At 35.0% G+C, this 21,905-nt stretch overlaps 1 protein-coding gene across 1 annotated transcript in view; it reads right to left on the bottom strand.

The window, feature by feature from the left end:
- The window catches only part of ITGA4 (integrin subunit alpha 4), a 292,692-nt gene that overhangs the window by 140,416 nt on the left and 130,371 nt on the right, over positions 1 to 21,905 (bottom strand). The window contains exons 7-9 of the mRNA XM_053698521.1: positions 15,297 to 15,382; positions 5,578 to 5,640; positions 5,350 to 5,487 (exon numbers count right to left, since the gene is read on the bottom strand). Coding sequence (XP_053554496.1) covers positions 5,350 to 5,487; positions 5,578 to 5,640; positions 15,297 to 15,382 — 287 coding nt within the window. The remainder of the gene's footprint in view (positions 1 to 5,349; positions 5,488 to 5,577; positions 5,641 to 15,296; positions 15,383 to 21,905) is intronic.

Here is a 21,905-nt window from a genome sequence, read left to right as displayed (position 1 = left end):
ACACCTATTGAGCTGATTAGCTAATCTTAAGCAGCAGCAAACATATGAAGATTGTAGGAAAGCAGTCATGTTTAATGGGGAAACTAATCTGCTAAGCATAACTACAATAGTGTGGTTATTAACTGACATCCTATTGTTTTTCCTTCTGCATCTGCAGCTCTTGTCAAAGCTGTTTTCCTATTTTAACCACTTAAAGTGAATGTAAATTTTAATGAATGAGCGCCCGGTTTTTAAAAACACTATTAAAAACAGAGGCACTTTCATTCGTTAAACTTTACATTGCAGCGTTTTTTTTTTGTTGTTTTTTTTTAAATACTTATCTTTTTCTTTAGAAAACCCAGACCGGCGATCCTTTACCCACAGCTCCTCTGCACTTAGCACAGCAATCACGAAACTGGCCTCCTCCATTCCTGGCGTGCACCCGGACACATCCAGCTCCTGAGGCCACGCAACAATTGGAGGAAGTCGGATTCGTGATCGATATGCTAAGTACAGCATGAGAAGCGGGCAAAGGATTGCTGGTCTGGGTTTCCTAAAGAAAAAGATAAGTATTTTTTTTTTAAAAAACAACTGCTTCAATGTAAATTTTAATGAATGATAGTGTGTCTGTTTTTAATAGTATTTTTAAAAACTGGGCACTCATTCATTAAAATTTATATTCACTTTAAAGGGATACTAAACCCAAATTGTTTCTTTCATTCTTAGGACCAGTCAACACAGTAGATTTGCATAATCAACAATTGCAAGATAACAAGACAATGCAATAGCACTTAGTATGAACTTCAAATGAGTAGTAGATTTTTTTTCTGACAATTTTAAAAGTTATGTCTTTTTCCACTTCCCCTATACCAGCCATCAGCCAATCACAAATGCATACACCTACCATGTGACAGTCATCAGCCATTCACAAACACATACACAATTATTCTTGCACATGCTCAGTAGAAGCTAGTGACTCAAAAAGTTTAAATATAGAAAGACTGTGCACATTTAGTTAATGGAAGTAAATTGGAAAGTTGTTTAAAATTGCATGCTCTATCCGAATAATGAAAGTTTATTTTTGATTGAGTGTCCCTTTAAATGTAGCCACCAATCAGCAAACGCTATCCAGGGTTCTGAACCAAAAATGGGCTGGGTTTTAAGCTTAAATTTCTGCTTTTTCAAATAAAGATAGTAAGAGAACAAAGTAAAATTATAATAGGAGTAAATTAGAAAGTAGCTTAAAATTGCATACTCTATCTGAATCATAAAAGAAAAAATTTGGGTTTAGTATCCCTTTAAGGTTGATAAAGCTCTGCATGTTCATACTGGGCGCCTCCATTTCCAACTCTGTATCGTGCACGCTAACCTAAAGTGCATAATACGGCTTTTAAAACCAGCAATGTCACTGATCTGTGAAAAAAATACCTAAACTCTAAGATGGTGGCACCCAGAATGAAGAGCTGGAGCTTCACCAACTGGCACCTGTAAAATAGGAGAACAGCATTGAAGAGAGCTGCATGAATTGTAGAAAAACAAAAGCATGGTGATTGGTGAATAGTAAGCATGCTCTGGGTGGTGTGCAGCAGCTTAAGGTCCCTATACGCTGAGGAATGGGGGTCAGTTTTTAAACCTGGTAGAGTAGGCTGTGCTGATCTTGAGGCTGGGAAGGAGAAGATCTTGTGGCTTGGTTTATTTCCCAAAATTGCCTCACAAAAGTTATAAATGACAAATGATCACAACAGTTTTACATATTATGAGTGTTATTTGAAAAATTGTTTTGGTATTGTGAAATCTGGTGATTAGAAACAATTACTTCTCATTTAATGGCAGCAGCCGTTAAACCAGATGGCATTAGCAATTTTACATTGTGCTGAAAATCTGAATTATATTGACACACACAAATTTAAATGAAACAAGGTTGTAACAATCCCTAAATGGCTTTAAAAATCACAAATAAAACTGTTATTTCCATGTCTATGCTCAGAATTTCTAATGCAATAGAAATGCCTATTACTTTTGCTACTTTTCAGTTTCAGAAATTTTAATGTAAAAATCACATTTTGGGCCAGATTACAAGTGGAGCATTAGTTAACGCTCCCGCTCGACCGTTAACTGCGCTAGAAGTGAGCTTTTTGTGCGCGTCAGATTGCGCTTTTATTATAAGTTGAAAGTAAACTGATTTCTCTCATGCGCAAACCCAACACACATAACAAGCATACAACATAGAATATCACAAGCACAATAACCTATCCCCCCATAGAAGTCAATGGAGCAAAACAGTGGAGAAAACCTAACACCCTACATACATAAATACACATAAATACATATGTACACACATATAAACACTTTTTTTATTAGATAGTGTTATTATGAGTAACTGTACTTTTAATGCATTTTTATTGTGTTTTGTGGCACTTTTTTGTTTTGCTAAACAGTTAACCAGAGCTCTGAGGTTGCACTATCCTGACGCACATTAACTATTGAACTCAAGCGCTCACGTTTAATTTCAACTTGTAAAACAAGCAGAAAACCCAAAGAGTGGAAACAGCCACAATAAACCCCTTTACGCTGGAGTGCAATGGTTAGCACGCCACTCGAAATCTAGCCCTTTATGGGCTAAATTCCATTCATTTAATTAATTTCATTAATTAATTATTTATTTTTTAAATACTGGGCCATACACAGGAGAAACGATTGTCTTGATCCCAGTGTGTCAGTCTCTAAATTCATAAGGGAGCAAGAACTAGTGAAGACAAATGTACAAAAAAATGAAATAAATAAAAATCATTGTAATATGTACCCTTATCTAAGTAAATAAACAATGTCCTCTGTATGTTAAATTAAAGGGATTCTGTACGGTCTACTATGTTCTATTTATGTGAAAAAGTTACTTTTAAACATAATATTATTGTTATTTTTTAATTGCAGTTTAATTAATATTGAAAGTAATCCAGCAGCATCAGTTGTGTAATTCCTGTGAATGCTCATTGGTTGATTAGGTAATACCTTCTAATACTCATTGGTTGATAGGCTTTTTATGCTTATAATGTATAAAGTATATTTAGTGCAAGACGTCTTCTGGGTATCAAACAGTAATGTTTACAGACAAGTTGACAGAGAAAGTGACTGTGACGAGGGACATGTACAAATATCTTTCAGTTGTGCAATTTTCGACTTACAGTGTCGCAGCAATTTTTTTATATTGTGCTCAAGACGTGCACGCTCCTGAGCCTACTTTGGTATGTTCTTATGCAAAGAGGGTAAATTTGATAAGAGAAGTAAAATGAAAAGATTTTAAAATTGTATTCTCTATCTGAATCATTAAAGTTCATTTTAACTCCCCCTTTAAAGAGATAGGAAACCCCAACATGTTTTCATGATTTGGATAGAACACACAATTTTAAACAACTTTTCAATTTACTTCTATTATCAAATTTGCTTCATTCTCTTGTTATCCTTTGCTGAAGGAACAACATTGCACTACTGGCAGCTAGCTGAGCATATCTAGTTAGCCAATCACAAGAGACAAATGTGTGCAGGCACCAATCAGCAACTATCTCCCATTAGTGTAGGATATGTGCATATTATTTTTCATCAAGGGATACAGGGAGAACGAAGCACATTTGAAAAGAGAAGTGAATTTAAAAATGTCTTAAAATGTCACTCTCTATCTGAATCATGCAAGTTTAATTTTGATTTTCCTATCCCTTTAAATGAGAACCAGCATGGTTTTTCACTTTCTCATTGATTTGCTCTGTTTTAAAAAAAAGACTCTTGTATTAGTTAGGAAGCATCTACCTCCTTTTATCAATCCTATCTAATATTCCTTGTTTAATTAGAATTCTTATCTGACTGACTGAATTAGCCGCTTCTTGCTTTATAAAAATGGAATGTTTTGTTTTATTTGTATTTTCACTTAAGCTAAACATGTGAGAGACCATTTGTCTAATTCATGTGATTTATTCATCTTATGGAATTTTTGTAGCGTTTAATACAAAACATATTTGTTGTCATAATTAAAGGGACATGCTGCACCTTTGATGCTCTTGCAAAGTGGTTTAACATACAGTTAACGTATAGTTAAAGGGCCATAATAGTAAAAAAAATTACATGTTCTAATTCTTTTAACACTATTGACTCTGTACTACAGTGTGTTCAACCCCCGCAAAGGGGTTAAACACACAGTAGAAGTACTGCTGGGGACCCGCAAAGCACTGCAATCAGCATGGCTAGTCTGTATTTTTACTGTGTGTTTAACTTCTTTGCATGGTTAAACACACAGATGTGCAGGATCGATAGTCTTACAAAATGACATGCCCTAGAAAATAAGAGCATGCAAAGTCCTGCTTGGGAACAGCAGAGAACTTGGCAGCTGCAGCTCTTGCAGATCTGAACTTTAACTGTGTATTTAACCCCTTTGGCGCCACTATAGTGCAAATATTCCATACTCTAATGAATAAGAGCAACTGTTTCCGCTAAGATTTGTGTGTTTTTTGTGCACTCACACCTTATTCAGTTTTGTTGCACACAGCTTCTTTTCCAAAGCACCCTCTATGCTGTGTGGGTTGAGAAAGTAGCTCAAGTGCATGGAGGGAAAGTACAAGCAGATGGTAATCCTCACACAGCCCCTACCACAGCCCCTACCAGTACACAGTACTCTCCTACGCGCCTGACCACTCCAGACTGCACAGAGCTCCTGCAGAGCTGCAGTGTACGCGGTATAGAGGCAGACTGCTCGGGGTGGGGGGGTTGGGTGTAGGTTGCAGTTGCCCCTAAGTATACATCTTATGAGGAGAAATAGTGAGACAGGTAAGTGCACTGGCACATCCCTCCATATATTTTATATCAATGAACAATCATATATAATCTGTAGTGGGAGGAGCTGTAATGTGGTGGTCAGCTGCAAGGTGTGACCATTACAGCACAGGCTCTGGCATCGGAAACAGAATGTCTATTATGAGAAATGTAAAAAGAACAACTCAACTCTAGATCTGAACTTGTGATCATTGTAGTAGATGTGTCACTTTCTGAAAAGGTGGGATCTGATCTTATAAATGTATGAATACAAGTGCCTGATCTAGAAATAAAGTCACAGATATTTATATTTAAATAAAAACAACATAGTAGACCATTCTCACCCACAACTTCATCACAGAGCTGTTTACTACTTACAGCATTTTCAGGCTTGACCACAAACAAGATTACAGTGCGCGCACATTTTAGTCACTTGTACACTGCTCAACAGTTGAATAGAGACTGTTATTTCTGCAGTAGAATGTCCTTTTAATAATAGTTTTAGATGTCTTAGAAGTCTCCAGTAATATTAGCATTTGTACACAGAATCTAGACAGGTTAGACAGTACTTACACCCCCTGTATTCATAAAGACATAAACTCTTCCTTCTTCTCGCACTGTACTTTGCATTGGCGCTCCGACCAGCAAATCTGACAGACCGTCCGAATTCAAGTCAACGGCACAAACAGCAGCTCCAAAGTATGAACCAATCTATTGAAAGCAAACCAAGTTAAGTAGGTGCTATGAAGGAAACGCAATAATAATCAGACAACACGACTTGGGAACAATAATACTACAGACCTTTTTACCTTTGGCTTCAAACAAAATAAGCAGTTGCTTAGTCTCATATGTGAAAATGTACACCTGGAAAGAAAGAGGGTAGCATTAACACAGCAACCCAAGCACAATCTATCGTTTTCATAATTATCAGCACAATAAAGGCTGCAGCTGGGCCCTTTTCAGTGATCACAATCAGCTATTTCCATTTTTTATCACCAGCACTTTTTTCATTATCATTACTGTGAAAAATAAGCCTATACTTAAAGGGACGTAAACACAAAAAAAAAAATCTTTCTTGATTCAGATAGAGTATACAATTTTAAACAACTTTCCAATTTACTTCTATTATCAAATTTTCTTTGTTTTCTTGTTATCCTTTGTTGAAAAGCAGAAATGTAAGTCAAGAGAACTAGATGGCAGCACTATTTCGTGTCATAAAGTGCTTCAGGCACGTGCACGCTACCTATATAGTTATCTCTTCAACAAAGAATAACATGAGAACGATGCAAATTTGATAGTATAAGTAAAATGTTATTTTTTTAATTTTTTTTAATTGTATTCTTTAGCTGAATAATAAAAGAGATTTTGTTTTGGTTTCATGTCCCTTTAACATGTGTCAGTGCTGTTAGGCCGATCACAATCTAAATTCAAGATACTTAAGGACACATTTACAGGACCATTTCACAACAAAAAGCAATGTCACCAGATACAAATGGGACCTGCTCAACGTATTAGAGAGACAGTGTACCCTATTTTGTCCTCCCCTTTAATTTGTTCCTTAGTGATAAATTTTACCTGCTGGAGTGCATTAAATTGTTTACAAATAACTTATTTACCTTTATATTAACATTAAAAATAGCTGATTTTGCTTGTGGTATCCCTACCTTTACTGAAAGTTTCTATATGTAAGTATAGGTTAAAGAAAAGCTATGTGAACATAGCCAGCAGAACACTCACAGTGGTGGTTAGTGCGAGATACGCTAATAAAATGTTAATGTTTCAATTGTTCTCTCTATGTACTATTCTTTGACATACAGACAGAATAAATAAAGAAACTTGTGTGTGTACAGAAAGTGATAGAATAAGGAGATTTGATTTCCCTGCAAGCTCAACACATTCTAGAGGGTTGTGGTTTCAAAGAAAAAACTAACTATTTAATATACAATAATAAATATAAAGAAGCAACTTCGCATAAATGTTATACTTGAAACAGACTATTTTTGTTTCAGCATCTGGATAGTGCTTGCTGATTGGTGGTGAAGTGTAGCCACCAATCAGCAAGCACTACCCAGGTTGCTGAACCAAAATTGGGCAGGCTCCTAAGCTTACATTTCTGCTTTTCAAATAAAGATACCAAGAGAACAAATAAACATTGAAAATATGACTAAATTAGAATGCTGCTTAAAATTGCATGCTCTATCTGAAACATAAAATAAAAAAATGGGTTTCATATACCTTTAAGGGAAAAACTATTTTACAGCACACTGTCTCTTTAAAGTTAAAAATAAACAATTTTCAGTAACAAAAACTAGCAAAAGCAATGCCCACTATATTGTGTCCGTGTTTGAAACCCTTAAAAAGACACACACACACCTTGATGGTTTTAATCACATACATGTCACCTATAAGTATCACTAAACACAACTGAAAGGGATATTCTTCTTCTTAGGAAGACACCAAACCATTCTTCAAACTCGGAATCTGCTTTATTACTCAATTTTGGTACATCAGCTGGCAATCTTACAGCCAGTTTACAACAGCAATGGAAACTTGGCCTAGTGATTTTTGCAAACTTCGCTATGTGTTTAAAGGGACATGAAACCCAACATTTTTCTTTTATAATCCAGACAGAACATGCAATTTTAAACATGTTTTCCTATTTTCTTCTGTTAGCAAATGTGCTTTATTCTCTTGATATCTTTTGTTGAAGACACAGCAATGCAGTACCGGGAGCTAGCTGAACACATTGGGTGAGTCAATGACAAGAGGCATGTGTGTGCAGCCACCAATCAGCAGCTAGCTCCCATTAGTTTTTTACTGCTCCTAATCCTACCTTGGTATGCTTTTCAACAAATAATAACAAGAGAACAAAGCATATTTAATATGTAATTTTGACTTTACTGTCCCTTTAACACGGACAGTTTTATGGCACTTTAATTTCCCTTTTTTGGAAAATAATGAGCAAATCAACATAACCAATAGAATCTGAGCTACTTGCGAAACTAAAAAAGTGATGACAAAAAAACAGAAACTGGAATGAGATAAAAATGAGAAGACAAAATAGTTCTCAGTCACATTATAATAAAGGGGTCATGAGAAAATTGTGTTTTGTTCTCTGTTACTTTCCCCTATTTCATCACATGGAGTAATGTCACTTGCTTCCGAGAAATAGAAACACTCAAGTAATGGAGTTCTTTGTTTACATTTGTGCTCTACTATTTCAACGAAACCTTAAAGGGACAGTCAACACCAGAATTGTTGTTGTTTAAAAAGATAACCCCTTTATTACCCCTTCCCCAGTTTTGCATAACTAACACAGTTATATTAATATACTTTTTACCTCTGTGATTAACTTGTATCTAAGCCTCTCCTGACAGCTCCCTGATCACATGACATTTTATTTTTTATCGATTGACTTTCATTTTAGCCAATTAGTGCAGTGTCTGCCACAAGCCATGGGCGTGAGCACAATGTTATCTATATGATTTACTTGAACTAGCTCTCCCCTGTTGTGAAAAGCAAATAAAAAGTCATGTGATGAGAGGCGGCCTTCAAAGGCTTAGAAATTATCATATGAGCCTTCCTAGGTTTAGCTTTCAACTAAGACTACCAAGAGAACAAAGCAAAATTGGTGATAAAAGTAAATTGGAAATTTTTTTAAAATTACATGACCTATTTGAAACATGAACATTTTTTTTTGGATTTGACTGTCCCTTTAAATAGAGATTAAACCCCTTGAGATGTTTAAATAATATATTTAGTTACAGTATGTGTAATATATATATTTTGAACACTTTCCATGTAATTTAGTTCTGAAAATTGAGGATTTTCAAATTCTCAGAACATAAAATACACTCTGCCGACTTCTCGAGGCTAACTCTGCTACCTATCTGTTCCTAATTGGGTTAAACTGACAACAATTGCATAACGCTGTATTTTATACTAACATTTCCCATATCTGCAGACTAAAACCCAGATTGGCTACTCCAAATAAGGCAAATAGTGGGTGGGGCTTGGCTATTGAAAAGTAAATGCAATTAAAACAAGGCTAATTTGTTTTAAAACGTTTACACTTAGCGGATATGTTATTCTATAGCAACACAACACCTTAACGTCACGTCATACATACACATCCACCCCTCCCAGTCCCACCACTTGTCATATACCATATCCCTTTAATTCTGCCACAAAACCTTTTTTTCATTAACCGTTGTTACCTAAGTATTGAGTCTAAATACATTTAAATCCTTTATTTCCTTCCTTTATTACATTTTTTTAAAGAAGCATGCTCATGTACTGAGAAAAAAAAATCTTTATGCTTGTGAGGCGTGGCACTGACTAAAAATAAAGAAGAGGAAGTTCTTAATATTAGCTAGCGACCAATCAAGTCTTATGGCTCAGTTGTGCTTCCTATAAATGTAAAAATATAAGGCAGGAAGTATAGCAAATATGGCAGCAGCAATAGGGAAGAGAAATCATCTTTTCAAAACACCTGCACATAAATTTCACACAATCTCATTTGTATCAGTGATTAATAAAGAATAATGCTGAAAGGAAATAAGATTTCCTTTAGCGTATTGTTACTGGTCATGTTAGGTTTATTCCACTATTGGGAAATTACCTAGTATGACTTTTTGACTTCAGCTTATGAGTTAACGGTTATACCACCAAGTTGTGTAGTGGTTTTCTTTTATAAATGTTGATTCTAAGTTGGATTTCTGTTTCAGCCACAATATGGTACAATATTCACACACATTTCAAATTTGTAACAAATATAGATCTATGACACTAAATAAAATAAATACAAAATAAGGAATAGAAAGGTTTATATCATGGATATTGAAGAGCACTATCTAAAATAAACATGATGTTAACAGCACAGGTGTTTTGTTTTTTTTTAAAAGTGATTCATTTTAAAGTGCCCTCTTTCAGATGATACAAAGAAAAGCATTACTTTACTATTCCTTTAATTATGATATTTAGAAACTATGTGGCCTGCAATAACACACTTGACTTATGCAAAAAGGAAAGCGATAGGAATAGCTTGTTGAGGTATGAGAGCGCACACTCACCCTCACTAATTAAGAGCTTAACGAGGAGTCAATTCCTCCGTGTTAGGAAAATTGTTTCAGATGAACAGACTAGTGCTAGAAGGCTACAGGAAATGGGGGCATGTTTTTTTTGGAGAGGTTTTCCTAAACCACTCATTGAGCAACAAATGAAGGAGATAGAGGGCATTTCTAGGAAATCTATTCTTAAAAGGACTTGTACTAAGACTAAAGAGAAAAAGACAAACAGAATAATGTTTGTTACAGAATATAATTCCCTCAGCAGTCATGTTAATAAAATCATTAGGAGACACTGGTCTGTGATACGAGATCTTAATCCCCACATCAAGGAATTTGAGGAGCCACCTATGGCAGCTTACAAGAGGTCTAAGAACCTTCGAGACACGCTAGTTAAGGCAGATTTAGGCCCAGAAAAGACACTGAGACAAACTTTTATCTCTAATCCAAAGATGGGAAATTATCCCTGTCTTGGCTGCTGTAACTGTAACAATATAATCAAGGGCGACTGTTTTGATCAACCTCTAACTGGCAGACGTTTTAAGATTTCAAGCTTATACCTGCAATACTGATTTTATCATTTACTTAATTAAGTGCCCATGCTCCAAGGTTTATATTGGAGAGTCGACAAGACGTGCCAGGGACAGGATGAATGAACATAAGTCAAATATCAGGTGTAAAAATTTGGATGCCCCAGTGGTTAATCATTTTGTAGAAGCAGGCCATTCCATAGCACAACTAAGGTTTCAGATCTTGGAGCATATAAAAAGGCCTAGACGTGGTGGTGATAGGGTTAAGATCCTTAAAAATAGGGAATCTTTCTGGATTTATACACTTCAGTCTCTCACCCCTTTTGGGATGAACAAGGAGATGCCACTACATGATATAACAAATAGATCTAATAATGAGTTAATATTGCTTGCTCTAACGGTGTGGTGCATTAATAGCATATGAATGTGGTGATTTTAATTTTGTTTTGTAAATAAATGTGATTTAGATTTGTTAATATACAATTTTGGATATATGTCTTTCAGATCATAAAGGGTTAAGAAGATGTTCTACCCTGTGTCCACTAGAGGGAGTTCTTAGAATAAGATGTATGTTACAATTATATTGTTACACCTATACAGGTATCTGAAACCCCGCCCAGATGTAAGGGTATAAGAAGTGACCAGGTGTGTTCATTTGTATAACATGATTAAGGTCTATTGTTGACCGAAATGTTGTTTCTGTACATGGTGATGTCTCCACAATAAATCTACATGTTTGATGCATAACCAGGTGCTGTGGCTCTTTCTTGGATTTGATAACACACTTAAAGGGACAGTCTAGTCAAAATTAAGCTTTCATGTTTCAGATAGGGCATGCACTTTTAAACAACTTTACAATTTACTTTTATCAGCAAATTTGCTTTGTTCTCTTGGTATTCTTTGTTGAGAGCTAAATCTAGGTAGGCTCATATGCTAATTTCTAAGCCCTTGAAGGCTGCCTCTTATCACTGCATTTTGACAGTTTATTAACAGCTAGACAGCGCTAGTTCATATGTGCATATAGATACAACTATGCTCACTCCCGTGAGTGAGTCAGCACTAATGAGCTAAAATGCAAGTCTGTCAAAAGAACTGAGATGGGGGGAGGGGGCAGTCTGCAGAGGATTAGATACATGGCAAATCACAGAGATAAAAAGTATATTAACATAACCATGTTGGTTATGAAAACTGGGGAATGGGTAATAAAGGGATGATCTATCTTTTAAAAAAATACAAATTATGGAGTAGACTGTATACAAAATTAAAATGTGCATAAATACATTTCAGTTTTGAACAGAAATATTTTTGCAACATACTTGTATTACTGTTTCTTGGGTATATGTGCATGTGCTATGTATGCCCAGTACAATCACACACAAGCATTACAGGTGGCAGTTTGTATGACACAACACACACCACAGCCACAAACAAAGACTTTAGGTTTAGTTAGCAAAAGTCCCCCCCCCCTCATTTTAACTTAGTTGTTTGGTGTTGGTAGCAATTTACAAGGACCTGCATAGGAGAGGGGTTGACGATAGGGAAGTTGTGTAAGGTAATTTAACCAGTGGTGAGGGGTGAAATGGGAAGTCACAAAATGGAAGCTGGAGACAAGGTGTTTAAAATAAAGGGTTAATTGATCTGTGAAGGAATAGGGCCAATCATTAAAGCTAATGAATGAGGGGGAAACCACTTTAGAACCATAACATACAGTATAATTGCATAATCAACAAATGTATAAGAGAAAGGCAATGCAATAGCATTTCCTCTAAATTTCTGAGTAATGGATTTTTTTCTGACAAATTTCAAACATACTTCTATTTTCCCCTCCCTCAAATAATGCGACATCAATCTTCCAATCACAAACAATGATGCAAATATACTGGGAACTCTTGCTCATGCTCAGTAGGAGCTGCTGTCTCAAAAAGTTTGCATATAAAAAGATTTTTGTTAAATTGCATGCTCTATCTGAATCATGAAAATTTCATATTCACTTTATTGTGTCCTTTTAAAGGGACATTCAAGTCATAATTAAACTTTCCTGATTCAGATAGAGCATGCATATTTAAGCAAATTTCCAATTTACTTCCATTGACAAAATGTGCACAGTCCTTTTATATTTACACTTTTTGAGTCACCAGCTCCTACTGAGCATGTGCAAGAATTCACAGAATATACGTATATGCATTTGTGATTGGCTGATGACAGTCACATAATGCAGTTGGAGTGGAAATAGACATACTTTGAAATTTGTCAGAAAAAAAACTTACTACTCATTTGAAGTTCAGACTAAGGGGCCTACATATCATCGGTCTCTCCGACATGACATCCGACAGACATCGATGAATCAACATTTATCTTTGCACAAGCAGTTCTTGTGAACTGCTTGTGCAATGACGCTCCCTGCAGATTTGCGGCCAATCAGCCGATAGCAGGGGGTGTCAATCAACCGGATTGTATAGGACCGGGCGGATTGCAAACCGCTGCCTCAGAGGCAGCGGACCAGTTATGGAGCAGCGGTCTTAAAGGATTACTTTCTGTTATAATTTTTAAGCTAAACAACTAACATATTAAAGTTAATAAACATCAATTAAAACCTACTGACCTATATTTTCTCCAAAACGAAGTTTCATAACGTTCTAAAAGTTATATCTTTTATTCGCCGATGATGTCACTTTATCCTGCCCACTATTTTTAGCACTGCATGTTCAAAATACTTAAACCAATAACTTTGTGTTTAAAGCGCCATTTTGAAACCTAGGTATTGTAAACGGATTGGTACAGAGCAAAGGATACCCATGGAGTGGGTTTGGAAAACAATTAAATTTGCAGACAAGATTTCTGATATACGGTAGAGATATGTTAATGAAATGCAATTGATAAAAAGCGTATTTGGGGTAGTTAGTTAGTAACAGGCATAGAAAATATTTACTTACAGTGGCCCTTTAAGACTGCTGTTTCATAACTGCTGTTCCCGGCGAGCCTGAAGGCTCACGCGGAAACAGGGGCATCAGGGGTCTTTCAGCCCTTGATAAATCGGCCCCTAAGTGCTATTGCATTGTCTTGTTATCATGCATGTGTTGATTATGCAAATCTACTGTATTTACTGGTCCTTTAAGTGTGATTGGTAGGCATCAGTCAATCTTTAGAGACAGTAAACACCTTGAGACACCTTTGCAGTATACTTTCAATATTATTTTGCCTTTTCTTCAATTTAGCTCTGAAATTGTGTATTTGCTAATCCTCAGAAATGGAAATGCACATAATGATTGTGGCTAGCCTCGCTGTCTGCAGAAGCAAGTTTAGGCCGGCTCCTCCAAATAAGTTGAGTGGTGGGTGGCGAGGTGGAGGTCTTTGGACCTTAGGGGGTAGACTGGAGTATATTTGTTGATTAGTGAGGACAGGTAGGGGGGAGCGTTAGTAATGGCTTTGTAGGTCAGGGTGAGAATTTTTTTATTTAATTCTGCTGAAAGGGGAGCCAGTGAAGGGACTTGTAGAGAGGTGCAGCAGATACAGAGCGTCAGGAAAGGTGGCAGCAGTTTATGTTATCCATGTGCAATGTTATCCATTAGCAAGAGCACTAGATGACAGCACTATTTCCTGCCATATAGTGATCCAGATGCCTACCTAGATATCTCTTTAACAAAGAATATCATGGGAACTAACCAAATTTGATAATAGAAGTAATTTGGAAACCTTTATAAATATTATGTTCTGTCTGAATCACAAATGAAAATGTTTGTGCTTCATATCCCTTTAATAATGTTTTTTTGTGGTGTTCCAGACAGACTCACAGGCTCTCCTGGGTTCCTAGGCTTTGGGTGGTCCCTTCCTGCAACAGTCTAGCCTGGGAAGCAGACTAAGCTAGTAGAGTGTAGAGAGCTGAGCAGTGCATCCAGCCTGAGAGGAGCAGTGAGACTGTTTGCCATGAAACTGCTGCTGATCATGTGTGATCTAATATAGCTGCACTGAGTGAGTAATAAACTCTCCCTTGTTCATTATCAAATCCTGGCTGTGTGTAAATCGCTGAACAACTCATTCAGTATCTCAGAGTGACAGGTTCAGACACCCTCCCAGGGTACCACAGATTTCTGTAGAATAGCATTAGATATGTTTTTCTAATTGATGGTGATTGACTCCAAAATTAGGTTAAAATCATTTTGTAAACACTATCTGAAGCTTAAAACATTTTATTAATGAAACTGATGAGTAAGCACTTTTTACACCAAAGCACTGTTTATAATAGTAGTTAAAGGGAGGTCTTGGCACACATGTTTTATTATCGTATGTGCACTAACAAAAAGCATCTGCTTTGAACAATTCTACTCTCATATTATTTACAATGTAAATGTGCCTTACTACAGATGTGGTTAGCTTTTAACAAAAAAACTAAAACTTTTATCTTTTATCTTAATAAGAAAGTGTTTAACAATCTTTATTTATTATAGTGGGAAGAAATGCATGTTCTAATGTATTAGATCATGTCAGTTTAACACTAGCATGTTAAATTATATTATTTCCACTATATGGCCCCTTTAAAGGGACACTCAGGTCAAATTACATTTTCATGATTCAGCTACAGCATGTGATTTTAAACAACTTTCCAATTTACTTCCATTAAAAAAAAATGTGCACAGTTTTTATTTATACACTTTTTGAGTCACCAGCTCCTACTGAGCATGTGCAAGAACTCACAGACTATACGTATATGCATTTGTGATTGGCTGATTGCTATCACATGGTACAGGGGGAGTGGAAATATACATAACTTTGAAATTTGTTAGAAAAAAATCTACTACTCATTTAAAGTTCATAGTAAATGCTATTGTATTGTCTTGTTATCTTGCATTTGTTGATTATGCAAATCTACTGTGTTTACTGGTACTTTAAGTATATTTCTTACGCATAACATATTTATGTTTCTTACTTTACCAATCTGTTCCTGTTGAGGAGCTCCTCCAATAACTTCATAACTGTTGGGTCTAAGAAAATGTCCAGCACCAACTGAGTACCCTAAAATAAAATTAAAAAATAAATAAAGAATAATAATTTAAAAAAAAAAAACGTATTTACTTCCACTTTAACAAAACTACTACAAATAATAACTTGTTTGCTGCTGTAGGTGAAAACGTAAAAGGCCAGTGTACTGTAGAATTGTCTTCCCCTAAATATGTTTTCATTGACTTGCTATATCAGCTGCAGAGTTAAAGGGATAGTCTAGTCAAAATTAAACTTTCATGATTCAGATAGAGTATGCAATTTTAAGCAACTTAATAATTTACTCATATTATCATTTTTTCTGTGTTCTCTTTGTATCTTTATTTAAAAAGTAATGTAAGCTTAGGAGCCGGCCCATTTTTGTTCCAGCAACCTGGGCTTGCTGATTAGTGGCTACATTTAGACCCCAATCAGCAAACGCTACCCAAGTGCTGAGACAAAAATGGGCTGGCTTCTAAGCTTACATTTCTGCTTTTTCAAATACAAGAGAACGAAGAAAAATTGATAATAGGAGTAAATTAGATATTTGCTTAAAATTGCATGCTCTATGTAAATCATGAAAGTTAAATTTTGACTAGATTATCCCTTTAAAGAATTTATTAAAAAAAATGTCTCCTTTATGTTTATTTTGTATATTAAATAGCTGTTTTTGCTAAGTGAGAACCCAATCAGGGAGGGTTTCCCTCATTATTCTCTCTCTGTCTCATTTATAAATATTACCCAAAATATCCAAAGCACAAACTAATTGCGTAATTTAACATAAATTGATTTAAAGACAATTTATGCAACAAACATTTAAAAAATTATATTAACTAATTTTAGATTAATACTAGCTTAAAACTTCACCAACCCAGAAACCCCTCAATCTCAGCTCCCTTAAAGGGATACTGAACCCACATTTTTTCTTTCATGATTCGGATAGAGCAAGCACAATTTCTAATTTACTCCTATTATCAATTTTTCTTTATATGAAAAAGCAGGGATGTAAGCTCACAAGCCGGCCCATCTTTGGTTCAGCACATGGATAGTGCTTGCTGATTGGTTGCTAAATGTAGACACCAATCAGCAAGCGCTATCCATGGTGCTGAACAAAAAATGGACTGACTTTTATGCTTACATTCCTTCTTTTTCAAATAAAGATACCAAGAGAACAAAGAAAAAATTATAATAGAAGTAAATTAGAAAGTTGCTTAAAAATTGATTTTTTATCTGAATCATGAAAGAAACATTTGGGTTCAGTTTCCCTTTAAGAACTAGAAACACCAAACACCCACTATTTAAAAGCCAATCACCTGTTCTTTCAAACGCTACTTTGGGGGCATAAAGTGTAAACCCATTATTTTTTTTACATAGAAATTCACAGGTTTTTTTTTTTAATGACGGAGCTCAAGGCACTTATAAAAGCCATCAAAAACACTAGAGACCCCCCAAAGACCCCTTGTTTTAAAACCCAAAAGCCCCTCTTTAAAATAAAGCTCCTATATAGATTTTAATAGCCACGTGATGATAGTGACTATCTGGTGTGAATGCATGGGCATTTATTTGAGTAGAGGCTCATGGGAGGCCTACATGCACATCAAAGTTATATAACTATACCGACAGCTCTATTGGATGAAAGCCAAACAAGAAAAGGTACATTTATTCAGCACAAAAAAGAGAAATTTTGAAAGTCGGAACCAACAGCTCATTTAGTTATGCAGCACTTTAACAGTTAACATACGTACTCTCAATTTAAAATGCAGCCTTTATAAACAGCACAGATATTATAACATCAACACAATACAATGATATTAGCTTGTTGCTGTGCATAACAAATGGAGACTGTATTAAAGGGACATGAAACCCAAAAATGTTCTTTCATGATTTAGTTAGAACATGCAATTTGAAACAACCTTCCAGTTTACTTCTATTATCAAATTTGCTTCATTCTCTTGGTATGCTTTGTTGAAGGAGCAGCAATGCACTACTGGTTTCTAACTGAACACATTGGTGAGCCAATGGCAATCAGTATATATAGGCAGCCACCAATCAGCAGCTAGAACCTAGGTTCTTTGCTTCTCCTGAACGTGCCTAAATAAACCTTTCAGCAAAGGCTAACAAGAGAAGGTAGCAAATTAAATAATAGAAGTAAATTGGAAAGTTGTTTTAAATTGTATGCTCTGTCTAAATCATGAAAGAAACATTTTGGGTTTCATGTCCCTTTAAGGCTATTTTTTTATTTATCCCAGAGATAAAGTCCATTAAATTACATTGTACACTAGATTTTTCTTTGCATAAATGTTTTGAACATGATCCATTTATATAGCCCATCTGGGAGTGTTTTTGCAACAATGTATTGTTTTACTTATTTTTTAATATCATTGTGCTGATTTTCAGACTTTTAGCAAAGTCCGAAAGTATCAGATGTAGACCCAAGTCTGCAGGCTCTTGCTTGCTCCTGTTTGTGTAATGGGTCATTTCATATGCAGGGGAGGGGGTAAGGGTCTGTTCTTACTGCTTTCTCAGCCCCTTTCAGTGGGTGTCCTGGCCTAACCTGGAAGCTTCTAAATAAGTCTTCAAAAAGTTTTATACTGGATTTTTAGATCAGTGTCTGTGCATATTCTTCTTTATAGTAATGTCTATTGCATGCAGTTATATGAAAATTGGTGTATACTGTCCCTTTAAATTATAGAATGTGTCAGCCACTGCAGCTAACAATTAAAAAAAAAAAATCCTTGTACTAAGTACTTGTACTTAAAGCGATGGTAAATTCAACAAGGTTGTTTATCGGCAATTGATCTAAACAAAACTTCTCCGATTCTATTGTGCGCTCCAGCAGCCCCGCCACTAAGTGCCTTTTTTTTTATTACGTGGTCCAATCACAATTGTGGCATTTTGGCTTGTTTGCTTTTGAGGGAAAAAAATAATCTTTTGCGCATGCGTTAGCAACGTCATTGTTGCTCTGATCATTCCCATTGCTATTGTAATTGTATGTAAATGCATCAGTCAGTTCCATATTAGCAGAGCGTTATGCATACACAGAAAGCAGGTAGGACCGCTCTCTATTACACAGTGAAAAAAAAAATTCAAGGAAGGACATGGGGGCGGAGCTAACAAATGCCAGAAAAAAAATAAAATATAAGAATAAAATTATATAAATATATAGGTGTATTTAAAAAGTAAACTTAGCGACTATGTCACTGATCATCTATATTATCATAATCTGTGCACTTAAACAGTAACGATTACCATCACTTTAAGAGATATGAAACAGTGCTCCTTTAATTAAAAAAATATGTTAAATTAAACAGAGCGATTGCATTAAAATCATGAAACAACTTATTTGTTTTCTTCCAAAATGAGCAGTTAGAAATTGTCATTGTAGCCACAGCCTTTAGTGAGATAAGAGAGCTGACATTATATAGCTTAAGTTCTACTGTCACATGATTTAGCATCAAAAGTCCCCTTCTAAGGAGGGGCAATAAACTGACTTTAGCTAAAGCAAATGTCTCCTAGCACCCATATCAAAGGAAAAGCTACTCTTTTGCCTTCCAGTATAGACCACAGCCCCCTTGTGGGGTTGTGCCAGGAAGTAATGAACCCTGCACAAATTATGTTAACAAAGTAATAAAAGGTAAAATCATTTTAAAAATATAAATAATACAAATTGCTATGATTTTTATTAAGTATAATCCACTGATTGATGCTTATTTTTATTATATCACTTTAGTGTATTTACCTTTCAAGTATACATAGATGAATAGGCTCCAGAGGGTGAGGTAGATGTTAAACAACTTTCCAATTTACTTCTGTTATCTAATTTGCTTAATTCACTTGATATCCTTTGTTGAAATACTATATCTAAATTGGCTCAGTAGCTGCTGATTGGTGGCTGCACATAGATGCCTTGATCAAATGTTACATCCGTTTTTCAAATTTTACTTTTTTTCCCCGAATGTTTATAATTAGATCAAATATCCCTATTCGAAATTTCAAATGTAACATTCGATTTAACAAATACTATTCAAAAGTTCAATTGTTCAAGTTGTAGGTAAATTAGTAAATTGATACATATTAGATTAGACAAATGTATTAATTTGAATTGTATTTGAAATATGTCATCATTCGAATATTACATTTAAAGAGAGCATTAGAAATACTTTGACAAAATATATCAATTAAAAAAAATTAAATTTGAATATTGCATAATTTGAATAAACTATAAGAAATGTTCGAATTGAATATTACATTTACAGAAAGCATTAGAAATACTATTACAATAAACGAATGTTAGAATGTTGTACACATTTGAAATTCAAAACAAATTCATTTTCAATTTTTCGAATGTTGCAAAACATTCACCCATCTTATGTAATTCTAATGTATTTAATGGCCCTTTAAGAAGAAAAGGCTCATTAGTTCATATGAGACTGAACTTGAACTTGTTTATAATTAGATCAAATATCCCTATTCGAAATTTCAAATGTAACATTCGATTTAACAAATACTATTCAAAAGTTCAATTGTTCAAGTTGTAGGTAAATTAGTAAATTGATACATATTAGATTAGACAAATGTATTAATTTGAATTGTATTTGAAATATGTCATCATTCGAATATTACATTTAAAGAGAGCATTAGAAATACTTTGACAAAATATATCAATTAAAAAAATTTAAATTCGAATATTGCATCATTTGAATAAACTATTAGAAATGTTCGAATTGAATATTACATTTACAGAAAGCATTAGAAATACTATTACAATAAACGAATGTTAGAATGTTGTACACATTTGAAATTCAAAACAAATTCATTTTCATTTTTCGAATGTTGCAAAACATTCACCCATCTTATGTAATTCTAATGTATTTAATGGCCCTTTAAGAAGAAAAGGCTCATTAGTTCATATGAGACTGAACTTGCAACACAGTCATTTACAGGTTCATTACATCAGCACAGTCAGGGAAGCCAAGCCATGCTAATACATATGCAATAGTTTAATAAAAATAATAATAAATAAAACAAATAACAAAAACATACAGGATACAAATATATTCTGCAATACTAAGCAGCTAAGAAACAAAAGTGTACTCATACACATGCATAAAGCCACATCCTTTTAACCTGTTTGTTTCCTGATCTGCAGATTTCTTTACGGACCTATCGATGTTATATAATAACAGACCTTCCTGTGTTTTGTTTGTAAAAAACAGATGTCAAGGAAATCCTGTCAAGTCATTTTAGAGGATTGCTTGCTCTTCAGATGCCTATACTGCTACTAGCAAGTTATTAGTACTATGTAGGATAATGTTGTTATTGAACTCTTGTTGGAACAACCAAATCAAACAGGTATTAAAAAGACTACATTTTCACTCCTTCACTATCATTTCTCAATGTTATTCAAGTTATTTTTTCTGACATTTGAGCTGGTCGAGTTCAGTACTTATTTTCTGTAATGGATATTTTTTCTTCTCTCATGCTTCATAAAGAGCATACAGCTTTAAACATTTTTCCAATTTACTTCAAATTTACTTCATTTACTTCAAATTTACTTTATTCCTTTGTTGAAGGAGCAGCAATGCACTACTGGGAGCTAGCTAAACACATTGAGGCAATGACAAGAGGCATATGTGTGTAGCCACCAATCAGCAGCTAGCGGCCAATAGTGCAATGCTGCTCCTGAGCCTACCTAGGTATGTTTTTCAACAAGTTAAAGGGGCAGTCTAGTCAAAATTAAACTTTCATGATTTAGATAGGGCATGCAATTTTAAACAGCTTTCTAATTTACTCCAATTTACTTTTATCATCAAATTTGCTTTGTTCTCTTGGTATTCTTTATTGAAAGCTAAACCTAGGTAGCCTCATATGCTAATTTCTAAGCCTTTTAAGGCCACCTCTTATCAGTGCATTTTGACAGTTTTTCCATAGCTAGACACTGCTAATGTGTGCCATAGAGATACCATTGTGCTCACTCCTGTCTGTCAAAAAAACTGAAATAAGGGGCAGTCTGCAGAGGCTAAGATATAAGGTAATCACAGAGGTAAAAAGTATATTAATATAACAGTGTTGGCTATGCGAAACTGGGGAATGGGTAACAAAGGGATTATCTATCTTTTAAACAAGGAAATTTGCTCTACCTGATTCATGAAAGTTGAATTCTTACTTTACTGTCCCTTTAAAATTATTCTACACTGTCAGAAAAAAGGGTACGGTTGGGGTCCGTTTGTGAACACTTAGGGTACAACTGCTGTGGTTGTACCCTCAATGGATCATAATTACACCTTAAGGAACTAATATGTACCATTTAGCGGTAAATAAGGTACAAATATGTTTCCAACTGTCAAAGGGTCCATGTCTGTACCATTTAATCCCCCAAAAAGGTACAATCACTTGTGTGACTAAAAGGTTGAGGGGGATGGGTGCTTCAAGGCTGCTAAACCCTACAAGTCCATATAATTTGTACAGCTCAATTATTCATATTCACATAACTGTCACCCAAAATGAATGCAACATACATGTTGTACAGCAAAATAATTATGTTATTGAACAATATTCA

This window comes from Bombina bombina, chromosome 1 (genome assembly GCF_027579735.1).
Source record: "Bombina bombina isolate aBomBom1 chromosome 1, aBomBom1.pri, whole genome shotgun sequence".
Taxonomy (NCBI): Eukaryota; Metazoa; Chordata; class Amphibia; order Anura; family Bombinatoridae; genus Bombina; species Bombina bombina.
The sequence above is the reverse complement of the archived record's forward strand: the minus strand, read 5'-3'. Positions and strand labels throughout refer to the sequence as shown.